The 12,525-nt window shown below is 38.3% G+C and overlaps 1 protein-coding gene across 2 annotated transcripts in view; it reads left to right on the forward strand.

Annotated features, from left to right (window-relative positions):
• Nucleotides 1–12,525, forward strand: part of NOX4 (NADPH oxidase 4) — a 100,952-nt gene that overhangs the window by 21,225 nt on the left and 67,202 nt on the right. For both annotated transcript variants that reach the window (XM_036385659.1, XM_036385668.1), the window contains exons 9-11: nucleotides 3,169–3,397; nucleotides 5,392–5,556; nucleotides 5,687–5,749. In XM_036385659.1, the coding sequence (XP_036241552.1) occupies nucleotides 3,169–3,397; nucleotides 5,392–5,556; nucleotides 5,687–5,749 (457 nt within the window). The remainder of the gene's footprint in view (nucleotides 1–3,168; nucleotides 3,398–5,391; nucleotides 5,557–5,686; nucleotides 5,750–12,525) is intronic.

A 12,525-nucleotide genomic window follows, 5' to 3' on the forward strand; every position in this document is an offset into this window, starting at 1 on the left:
GAAGTTTTCTTTGTGGATGTAGATGCAGAGTGTAGAGAAGGGAAGGTGTATTTGAATGAGGTTTATTTCTTCATGTCATCAAATATCTACTGAAACACAGGGTGCTTGAATGTGTGACAGTACTCCCTTCTGCTTAAAGTAAACTTGGAGAGGCAATTGGCCTAGCAAGATCATTGTAGGAATAAGTTGTGGAATAAAATGTGCTGTTAAAGAAATCATGAGTTCAAAGCAATTGAAACTTCTCAACACAATTCCAGTTCTCTGAGTTTGTTGGGTTTTTTGTGTTATTGTTTGTTTTGGGGAGCTGTTTGGGTTTTTTGGTTTTGTTGGGGTTTTTTTTGGTTTGTTTTTTTTTTTTTTTCAATGGCATAGAACTTGTTTATGGCTAGAGAAAATGGATCTAACCTGTTCTCCCCATCCGAGGCTAGGATGAATTTTTTCGAAATTATTCTTGACAGGTGTTTGTCAAATTCTTTAAAACATCTGGTGACTGAGATCCTGTAACCTCCCTAGGCAGTCTGTTCCAGTGATTGCCTTAGGGGTATTTTTCTTGTCCAGTTTAATTAATCTCCTTCACAGTGTTATCATTTGCCCGTTGTTTTCCTAACCATGTTCCATTTACCAAGTTTGCAAACCAAGGCTGCAGTAATACAGCAAGTATTGAACAGGCATATTTCTGGTACACAGCCTCCTTCGTACTAAATTACAAAGGTATTCAGTGCAAATCTGAAAGAACTGAGTGTCAGAAGTGGGAGAAGAATGAGTCATGGAGAGTGGGAGTCAGTTCAACTTTAAGATGCCTAAATGTAGGTCTCTACATGTTTTCTCAGTGTCTTTCCCATTATGGTCTAATGAGTTCTGATAAATACAGCCAATGGAGCCTGAAGGATGCTTCATGTAATTTGCTGTTTCAGAGATCTACATTCAGGTGAGCTGGACTGATTCCTGGCTCCATTAGTGATATTGATAAGATCAATAGGATGTGGCCAAAAGTTGCATGAGGGGTGATTTAGATTTTACATTAGGAAAAATTTCTTCACTAAAGGGTTGCCAGGCACTGGAACAAGCTGTCCAGGGAAGCAATAAAGTCACCATCCCTGGGAGTATTGAAGAGATGTGTAGATGTGGTGCTTAGGGGCATAGTTTAGTGGTGAACATGGTAGTGCTGGGTTAATGGTTGAACTTCATGATCTTCGAGGTCTTTTCCAACCTAAACAATTCTGTAATCTCTTTTGAGAATAAAGGAAGCTTAGATATCCATGCTTAGGTTCCCAGATTACTCCTCTGTGGGATGTCTTTGTGATTTGCAAATGCATAGCCATTACTGTACAGAGCAAGGTATATTCCATGGCTGAACTGCACAGGCAGCTTGATTGAGGTTTTACCTCTTAGGAGTAAAGTATTTCCACAGTATTGCTGGATTCTGGTTTTGTTTCAAACTGTTGCAGGTATGTTCTTACAGTATCCTTCAGGCAGCCAACCACTTCTCAGCAATGTATAAAGTGATGTGATTCATCTGTCATGTTTGTTCAGTGCAGAACTCAACCTTTCTGGGCACTGATCTTGGGTGTGTAAGACTTACTTTTCCTTGGCAGCTTCAGAATTGGGAGTTATTGAGCTGCTGTTAACAGGCAGATTTGTGATCCCTGTCTGCCTCTCAGCATGTTTATAATAGGTTAAATAAACTAGAGATCACTGGAGGGGATGCTCATGTTTGCAGCTACTCTCAAGGCAATCATCTTTGGGGGTGTGCTGAGAAGAGAGAAGCTGTGGGAGTTGCTGGCAGGTATGCACACAAGGTTCACTGGAAAAATACTGCACGGGCTTTGACTTCCAGCTAAATCCATGAAGCACCATAATATTTATGGAGCAGGGAACTAGCATAATGCTGGGGGTATCTGTCACTTTGCCAATACGTGGTGACCAGCAGTGCTACCAGATGCAAGTGATAGGCATGATTGAGCAATAAATGCAGGCAGAAGCATGGGTGTAGGTGCAAGGACACTTCCCAAATGATTCTCCCAGGGTCAGATGGAATTCAAGAGTGAGCAGGCTTAACTTCCAAGCTGACATGATTCACTAGACCATGTAGGAAGCTTGTTACTAGCTGTCAGGACTGCATTTTTGTAGGGAAGATTGCCAGTAGCCTGTCAGAGCCCATTTAGGTTGGGAATATTGCAGATGTCCTAGTTCTCTTTCTTCTGAGTTAAACTCTGTTGCTGCTGCTGCTGTGTGTATATTGAGGAGAGGAGGGAGGAGCACCTGTCCTTATGTTTGATTGTATGCTTGAGATGAGCCTTCATAACAAGGCTTAGCACTCAGAGAGCATTGTCTCAGTATGCCTCATTTCCCACCCAGCACCATTCTCTACAGGTGTCATTTAGCTTTTTTTTTATTTTCAATATATTCTTCCTTGTGGTTTTACTGTAACCAAATCTAGATTTGGACACAAGTAGTACTTCTGAGGAATTTTATTACTATTATCTGTTCTTCCCTGTTTTCAGTGATTTGTTCATGTACTGGCAGAGTGTCTGATGTTCCCAATTTTTTCTTCAAGGTTTTTAACTGCAACTTCAAAGTTCTCACTTCATTTTACTGTAAATTTAACTTAGCTTGAGAAAAACTAAAATAAGGATGGACCTCATAAAATAATTTGCAAGGAAGGTTCCTTGGCTACCATGCAGGACTTTCTTTTTTCCTTCTATTTGTATGTAAACATGATAAACACCAAGTAGTGGGAACATTCCTGCAGTTTATGATTTGGCAACTTGGGCTACTTCTGCTACAAGACTGCCTTAAAAGCAGGGCTTGCTGACTGTAGGGAGGATGAGTGAAAACAGCCTGTGTGTGATTGAATTGGAAATGCGATTATTTAATTTTTTTTTCAAGGCCCCCACAATATTTTCTCCATTTCAAGTAGTATTAAGCTTGAGGCTGTTCAGTGGGGGAGTTCCAAGTGAGCTGAAAAAGTTAAACCTTGACTCAAGTGACAGAAGGCTCTATTGTTGCAAAGTTTAAATCCCATGGAAAGTCCTGAAGGCAAACAGAATAAAATTTCTAGCAGAAGATGAGGCTTGTGACTGCTTTCTGAAGTCCTCTCTGAATGAAGATAAGTTGTTTGTTATTTTCTGTTACTTCAGAGTCTTTACTTTTTTTATTTTCCTGTAGGGGAGTGCTCAAGTACCAGACCAACTTAGAGGAACACCCTCCTGGTTGCTTTAATCCTAACAAAACGCTCCGACAGAATCTGACTGTGCCAAAGGCTTTTGAAGAGCTGTTTCCAGACTATACTACTGAGCCTTTCCCAGAGGACCCACCAGTACCAGAACCCTTTGTACAAAATAGCTTTATGAGAGTTTGTTCCGAGGAACCCAAGTTCCAGTCGCACTTCCCAGAGGTCTGTATGATCCGACATTTCAGGTATTAAAAGCCATGCCAAGCCTTTCAGTCAGCCATAACCACTAATTATTGCTTTTCCAGACCAGATGTTTTAATACTGGAAAATATTATTAAAACCTTTTGAGGCATTCAAAATTTGGTGGGGAAAAAACAATCTGTATTTAACCCTGAAGTACATTACAATGTGGTGCATGGAACAGGGAGGGTGGAAAAATGTCAAGAGATTGGCTGTAATGTTCTTTTTTGAACAACACCATAACGGATGCATTGATCCTGCTAAAAATGTGATTTTACAGCATAGCATTTCAGAGCAAACATTTATATAACATTTTGTAAGGTCCTTTTGTAAGCATTGTGTGGCAGTAGTTAATTGAAATAATCAAGCTCCATTTGTTCTCTTTTTTACCATGCGGATGCAAGTCCTAATATGCATTTCTGGGTTGCAGTTGGTTGTGGTTTGGCTTTTATAGTCTGTTATTTGCAGACAGGCTTGTTTTATGTGTGGCATGGACAAATAAGTATGATGAGAGTGGAGACAGAAAAGCCTTTTCTTTTTTCAGTTTTCCATTTTCCTTTTGTTTCTTTATGTTTTGTGGCAGCTTTTTCTTTATAGAATTTTTTTTCTTTTCTTTTGAGAAAAGATGAGCTGGGTTGTATTGGCAAGTAGCCTGAGGAAGCTTGCAAATATGGAGTTCATGAGTCCAAGGCCCACCATTCAAAATGGTCCCATAACAGACCCCACAGGAGTTTCTCTTTGTTATTATCATTGTTGTTTTCTGTTGAACATGTGTCCCCCTTACTAGCTACACTGGGAACTCATTTTTCTATGGAGTATGTAATCCTATTGAGAAGCAGTTAATTCTACATTGAATTCCTCCAACAAAGCTCTTTGGATTGGTATTTTGTTGTGGTAATATTCCTGAATTATAACCATCAGTGTATATCTGGCTCCATATGACCCACAGGGCAGCAAGGAGTCTTCTTAGGGGCTTAAGATGCTTGCTTTAGAGCCATTAATGGGAAAGGAGTCATGGAATGAAATGGCCACTCAATATTCTCCTGACAGCTTTGAAACACTATTTAGGACTTTTTTGAATTTGGAAATATTGTGATACCAAGTTGAAAAAAAACCCCAAAACTGTGAGCTACAGAAACTAGTAGGGCTTTTTATTGTTGAAAATAAATGCTCTGCTAGTTGCAAGAGATGTTGATGTGTAACGTCAGAAATTGGGAAGGGAGGGAAGATGGATGAGGGTTGAGGGGCACTTCAGTGCCACAGCTTGAATGACTGAGCAGATGTGGAATTAGTAGATAAGTCTGCCATAAGCTATTGGTAATTGACTCTTAGGATGGGGTTTAGCTGAGCAGCTGCAAATGTCTCCATCTGGAGCATTCACCCAGGACTCCCCACATAATCAGTGCAGAGGAATGGGTATTTCCAGGGCATTTTCTGTCTAGCATACACATCTTTCATGGGAGCAAATGGATTGTGATTCAGAAGTGCCCATTCTATGTTGTCTATGATTTTGCACTAGTTTAATATCAACATAATTTCTATAGCACAAGAATGAAGTTTTCTTAGGTTTTTACTTGAATCTGAGATGGCTATAAGAAGGTAATAGTTAAATAACACTGGAAGTCTGACAGTGTTTTTCCAGAAATGTTAACCAATTGTATAGTACTCTGGTCTGTGTAGGTACTGTTTCTTTCTTCGCTGAAACCAGCTGCAATCTAACTACATCAAACCAGAATAGCAAACGAGGTCATTAGCATTTTTTTCCTTATGAGTTTTATGATTGAAATTGCTGGTGCTTGTGGGTGATGCTGCTGGTTAGACTGATTAAGGCTTTGGAACATTCTTCGGTTTCTGCATGTAGAGAGAGACACGGATGTTAGATGTGAAGTGAGATCTTGAAAGAGCTCATGTAGTTGTGAAAATCGAAGACAGAAAGTTAAAATTCTATGAGATAAGATATTTTTGTTCTGCCTTAGACCTGGTTCTGGATTTCTGGGCCGCTGTGCCTGTACTGTGTGGAGCGGCTGTACCGCTACATCCGCAGCAACAAGCCAGTCACAATCACCTCAGTGATAAGCCACCCCTCCAACGTCCTTGAAGTCAGGATGGTGAAAGATGACTTTGAAGCAAGGCCTGGTCAGGTGAGCTAATGTGGCCCTAAAGAACCACTTTGCTTTCATGTAACATTATCTGTAGGGATGAGTATCACTTTATAAGTCCTAACCCATTGCTGAATGTTTTGAATGTATCCTTTCTACCATTTTATTTCAGTATGTTATTCTCCACTGTCCGAGAGTGTCTGCCCTGGAAAGCCATCCGTTCACTCTTACAATGGTAAGAAATAGTGTTCTTTTCTGTACTTTCTCTTTTATTTATATTTGGTAAGCAAATGGTCTTTGTTTCTCTCAAGGTGACAATTCTCTCCAGAATAGCTCATGTTTCATTTATGAGGGTACCAGTGAATATGAAATGGCATGATTATTATGTGTGACAGTATTCAATACATATTTAATTTTCTCCACTGTTGAGAAAAAGATAATGGGAACTTTTTTCAAAGTCTTCCGTAAGTGAAAACCAATAATAAATAAATCCATAAAAAAATCCATAAATAAATCAATTAAATCCATGTGATTTTGGAAATTCTTTTATAAAAGAAGTTTCAGCCATATTTCTAGACCTTAATACAGAAGGGGCACAAATTGTAATGAGCTTTTGCCACCTCTCTTTTTCAATGAGAACACATTTCTGTGACTGCCTTTTCAAAGGTAGAAAAAATCAAGTTAAAAAAAAAGTTTCTAAAATTGTCTTGTGGTTTTGTTATTTTTTTTAATATTAAGAGATGTATTGATGACTTGATGTGATATACCAGTGAGGTGATGCAATGTTAGGATTGCTACTTAAGTTGGTCTAGAATGGGAACTGAAACCTGTAGAGACAGACTGGAATAACATACAGTTGGGTTCTCTGGGAGTACATAGTGCAGATTCTGCTAAAAAATCACTGTACTGGCTGGCTAAATTGTTACAAAAGCAGAATATGAGGTTGAATATTGTGGCAGCCTTTTTCTTCCAATGGGAGTCAATGCTTTTGGATTGCCTGAATTGGACATTCTTCTTCAAGAAGACTGTGGAGATAAATGTTCATGTGTGATTGCTTTCTTTGGGCTGATAACTGATACTTTATTCCTTCTGAGTTATAGTGAGTGCTGTGGAGCAATTGAGATGTTTTTATGCCAGCTGATATTCTGAGGGCACAGTCAGGTCCAGTTCTTTAGGTTTGTGGGGTGTTTTATTTTGGTTTTTTAATTTACTTTATCTATGCTGAGCTAGGATTCACAGGGGAACCGACACTAAATTACTTCCAAAATCAATTTTGTGCTGTAAATCTAGGAATGAATCTCACTTAAAGGAAGCTGCCTCTGTATAGCTTGGTGAAGCATTCATTGCACTTTTGCAAAGTTTTCATGGGCATTCACTTTACCAGAGCAAACCAGAGAAATGTGTTATGTGTTATTTATAACACATTATTTATATATAATGTGTTAATGGAAGTAGTACTTTTAGGACTGTCCTCTGTATAGTGCACAAAGATAACTTGATGTGGAATGCTGAAAACTTACATGCATATATGAATTTATGCAGAATGGCTTAGTCAGAACATATTTACATTTTCTTATGACATTAGTAATCAGACCATACATTTCAAGAACTATTTTAAGTCTTGGGTAGCTCTTTCCACTCCTTTTGCCCTGGTATAGCTATAAAGCTGGTCTGTACCAGTGGGCATATCTTATTTAAACATTAATCTTAAAACATCATGTTCCTAATTTCTCACTGCACATCTCAGTCAAAATTAATATTATGGTAATAATTTGATCATTATTAGTAAATGCACAGTTTGGAAACTGGAACTCTTATTATAAAGATTTAGTCTTCTTGTGTTGGGACACTGCTAAAACAATGAAATTTGTGGTTTTAATTTTTAGAAATAATGTCATCAAAAAATATTTGGCCTGGTTCAGATGAGAGTTTTTGTCAGAGAAGAGACTGCTGACACAGACCTACTGGGTGAGGTCATAAGATGAAGTTGAATCGGATGTCAGATTTCTTGCATGAATTGAGAATTTCATCCAGTATTTAAAATGGCATATTGTGACAATACATGTTAAGTAAAATTATTTTTGCAGATGAACTTCTAGAGCCAGGAACTATGGAAAATCTCTTGTTGTGAATTTGAGTTTTCTTAGTGAACATAAATAAGTGATAATGTACAGTATATTTTCAATATGTAATTGGAGTTGATAAATTACAGTTTGTGTAAGTTTTACAGCCACGTATTAAATATCTAACATTAAAATTAGCAATTTCCACTCATGCAGAGTGCATCGTATTTTAGATAAGTAATACTAGACCAGGAAATTCCTGTTCATGCTCAATGTTTTCTACTTTTAAGTATGGTGGTATCCTTCAGCACAACAGCTTATCCTTCAAGGTCACATATATATTCTATTACAAGATATGAAGTTATCACTGAGTTGATACACAAGGGTATTTTGCTACAGCATTAACTCTACTGGAGAAGGGCTGTCATCAGGGTAAATGACTTTTACAGAATAATGAGGATTCTAAGTGTCTAGATCTATGACAATCTTTTTACCCAGCCTAAGCCAGGGGCACATTTCCACATGTCCTTCTAGGTCAGAGAATATGGTGTGGGCTGATGTCCTGCCTAGAAAGCTTTTTTGTTGTTTAATATGATGCTAGCCATAGGATAATGCTTGTAGAATGTGCATGCAAAAGCTTAACTCAGTCGTTTTAGACAATTACTCTAAATTGCCTAAATCAGTCGTTTTTCCACTCCCATCTGACCTACTTGTCCAAGCAAGCTGGAACGCTACTGCTGCTTCTTTTGTGGAATGATCATAATCTTTCCACAAAAGTTATTTTTCTAGGTTGGTGATGGGGCGAGTGGCTTAGATCCACAGTAAGAAATTCATGAGAGGTTTGTGTGGCTTCAGGTACTGGAAGTACACTGCCACAATGACTTCAGCAATGACTGCAGCAGAGCTGTGGGGGGAGACTGCAGTCTTCTTCCTGGCACTGTTGTCCTGCTTATAGTTGTAGAATACTTTGGTTGGAAGGGACCTCTAAAGGCCACCTAGTTCAACCTCCCTCTGCAGTAGGCAGAGACATTTTCAACTAGATCAGATCCCCATCCAGCTCAGGGAATGTTTCCTGGAATAGGGCATCTGCCAGATCTCTGGGCAACCTGTTCCAGTGTGTCACCATCCTCATTGTAAAACATTTCTTCTTTATCTCTAGACGAAATCTACTCTCTTTCAGTTTAAAAGTATTACCCTATGTCCTATTTCAACAGGTATACTAAAAAGTCTTGTCTCCAGGCCCTATGTGATGTTCTGTTCACACTGGTGAAATATCTCACTGTGCCTAGAACATGCTTAAAAGAAAAGAAATTACCATTGCAGACATTGTACTCCTAAATGTGGGTAATAACCTTAAGTGGAAAGGAAGGGGTGAGTCAGCATGAAGGAGTCGTGGACATATTTTACTAGTCCCTTCCCATTTCAGGTTGTGTAATATTTACAGTTTAGCTCAGTTTCTTACATAACACCAGGGTGGAGGAACACACAGGGAGGCTGTGTAAAGACACTGAACTCCCATTCCACTCTGGCAAATCTCCCATGTGTTTTGCTCAGAGCCAGAGGGAGCTCTGAACTGTAACCAAGTGAGCATAAAGAGGCTTTATTCTTCTTGCAGCCTGCCTTTGGGTGCTTTGCATTGATAAGGTCCCCTTGAGCCTTCTCTTCTCCAGAAGTGAGAGCTGAACAGTCACAACTCTCTCAAACTTTCTTTGTGGGAGATATGTTCTAGTCCCATCATTATCTTCATGGCCTTTGTCTGGACTCTCTGCAGTATGTTCTTGTCTTTCTTGTAGTGAAGAACCCAGCACTGGACACAGGTCTTGAAGTGTGACTGAATAAAGGAGGATCACCTACCTCAACCCTCTGGTAGTGTCACTTGTACATTCTGAAATTTGGACACTTAAAAACACCAGTTTTCTCTCATGAGCAGCGTGATTTTCATTTCTGAAGTGTGTTTCTACTGCTTTTTGTTCACTAGTGACTTTGTACTCTCTAGTGCGACTCCTTGTCTTTGGGAAATCTGGGAAAGGTAATGAATAGCTGGCCCAACATTTTGGATTCCTGCAAGTGACCTGCTGTACAGTTCTAGGTAGTGCTTAGTGGGCCATTCACTTCATAGTGTCTTCATTGCTCCATTTTTCTGATTTAATTTCCACAAAAAAACCTTTCTTTTTATCATGTTTTATGATGCTTTTTTCACTGATTTTTACACGACTGTACCTATCTGTTACTGTGATGTGTAAGACAGTGCGAGTCACATTCTCAGTCCTGTACACCCTCATGTCCAATTTAATTATTTTAGGTAGGATATTCTTGCATCTTAGAATTGAATTTGAGCAGAACACAGTCAGTTCCAAGATATTTTCATCTGTAGTGACTAGAATTACATTCTGTTTATAATTACTTTGAGTGTTTGTAAAATGGACAAATTATTTTTGTGTGTTTTCCCCTTGATGAATTCTTTTAAAGAGATTTGTCTTTCAGATCAAGTGCAAGATATGGTCTGGAGATCAGACCATCCAGAGAAACCATGCTCTGCTTCCTGAGACTGCAATTTCTTTACCCTTTTTGGAGGAAAGTGTGGAACTTGTCTGCCATGGAATGCAATTTAAATGTAATTGTCTAAATCAATCTTTAGAGACCTTGAAGTCTTTTTTTTTTGTCTTTTTTTAATGTTCTGGAGAGTGTTCATTTCCTTCAATAGTGTTCTGGTTGCTCTTTGTTTTAACCTGTAGGAAGAAAAAGAGACTAAGGCTTGCAGTTTACATTGGTTTTTTTTTCCATCTCTATCACACATTTCCCCCTTGCTGTTGAGTTCCCTCAATTTGCAGCACCATGAATACATGACTGCATGCTTCCTTTATTTTTTTTTTTTTTTACTAATGAATGGCATTGGAGACAGATTCCTATTTAGACTATATAAATTAGTGTCCTAAGTCGCTTTTTCTACTGTGTTTCTGGAATTTCTTGCATTAGCAAGCAGTAAGTTTCATGGAAACAGCCTTGTGTTTTGCAGATTTTAAGTGCTTCAGAAGATGTCCTAAGTTCTCTCATGAGGTCTCTGCTGAATCCACTACAGCACTACAGAGTCAAAGCACAAACTCTCATAAGCTCTAGTTTAGACTGCTTGGCTATCAAAAGACCGGTGTCTACTCCCAGCAGCTCATAAAGCTTGGTGACCTTGTTATTTCAGTAGTGTTGATTTTCTTGTGCCAAAGGAAGGTAGGAAACAGCTACATCACTTCATTTAGAATTTAGACTGTAACAGACCTTGAAATAAGGACAAGAATAAGACATGAATCCTTCTAAATTTGGAGATGGCTCAGATCTGAGGTTTCGTTTGGGAAAATTCTGTTTTGCAACAAACATCCATAATTGCAGCATCAAATAATCTGTTATTCCAAAGTTTTGATATTTTTGGCTGTCACTGGCAGTTGTCATGCCCCTGCTTCTTCCTTGGAGCTAAAGTCTGAATATCCTGAAACTTCCTTTGTTGCCTTTTCTTTTCTTCAGTTGACATATACATGTATCTTTATATTTAAGCATAGGTAGCTTGCATAAACACTTGCTGAGCTTTCCCTGTGTCTGTATAAGACATTCTCTGCATATCCACTGATTAGTAGCTTTATGAGATAGAGTTAAAAGAGACAGGTGGCTCAGAAATAGCACATAAAAAGCAAAAAATCAAAACAAGCCAAACCAAAGATCCTAGTCTTGAGACTCCAGGGCTTTACGAAATATGTACTTTATTAATAAGGTAGGAGATTGCTTCTTCAGACCCTCTAAAGAGTTTTGGCTCTTCCTTCAATGTCTAGATCCTAGTTCTGGTAACAGCTAAGCAGTGATCAGCTACTGGCAACAAGAGGTTTGAAACATTCTTTGAAACTAGAAATTTTGTTCTGTGTCAGAGAGTGCTCTGACCTCCCCTAATTTAGTGCTGCATTTAATCTGCTTTTAATTCCCATTGAAGTAACTGAAAACTGGAAGAGTCTGGTAATAAAAGCTCCAAGAAGTTCTGCCCCTCTTCTGATTCTCCCTACTTTTGAGCAGATGGTTAATTTGAAATAGATCACATCAGGAGGATTTGTAGTGCAACATCTTCCTTCCTTTCCTTCCACATACATACAGGTCTGTATAAGTAAGAAAACTCCAGAGGGAGGATGATATGTGTGCATTTTTAACAAGTCAAAACTGAGTTTTTAGGAGAGGATAAGTTTGCATATGCAGATACTCAGATCCAAATGTATATTATTAAAGAAGAATACTCACTTGATTAATATCCAAATAGTAGACTAATATTATCACAGACAGAGAAAATTTTAAATCCATTTACCATCTCAAGGTAAATAGAAGAATTACCTGGGAGGTTTTTGAATGTACATGACAAGTTATATACTGTACCTAAAATCTCAGAGCTATTACTTAATCATAGATTCTCTACCTTTAAGGGTTTTGTTTAGGTTTGATTTGTAAATTTTTTTTGGTAGATTGAGTTTTCCTTGTTACTTCTGCATCTCCGTTAAAGTCCATTTGGTATCTGGATTTAGATATGATGGGATTACAAGGTGGTGGTCCTGATCTGTACATTTTATGGTTTTGGGCCTGATTCCTTGTCAGAAAAATCTTAGCAAATATTACACTCAGTATAAACAGCATCAAAAGTAGCACATTTGCTTTTGTAAAATAAAACCAGTGTTTTGTAAACCCAGAGTTGTCTTTATCCTTGATAATCCAAGGTTCATTTAAAATTAGTGAAGATCTTAAAAGTCTAGCAGTGGAGTTTTAGCTCTAAGCTTCTTTAAGCCAGAAATTGTGTACTGCATAAGGAGATGATGGAGAAACATGTGCCCTGCACTGTAAACTTAAGAAATAAACTATCCACAACAGGAAAAGCCTAGGGGCCAAATTCTGAAATATTTCATTAAAAAAAATGGAAAAATTGTTGGAA

This window comes from Molothrus ater, chromosome 2, assembly GCF_012460135.2.
Source record: "Molothrus ater isolate BHLD 08-10-18 breed brown headed cowbird chromosome 2, BPBGC_Mater_1.1, whole genome shotgun sequence".
In the NCBI taxonomy this organism is placed as follows: Eukaryota; Metazoa; Chordata; class Aves; order Passeriformes; family Icteridae; genus Molothrus; species Molothrus ater.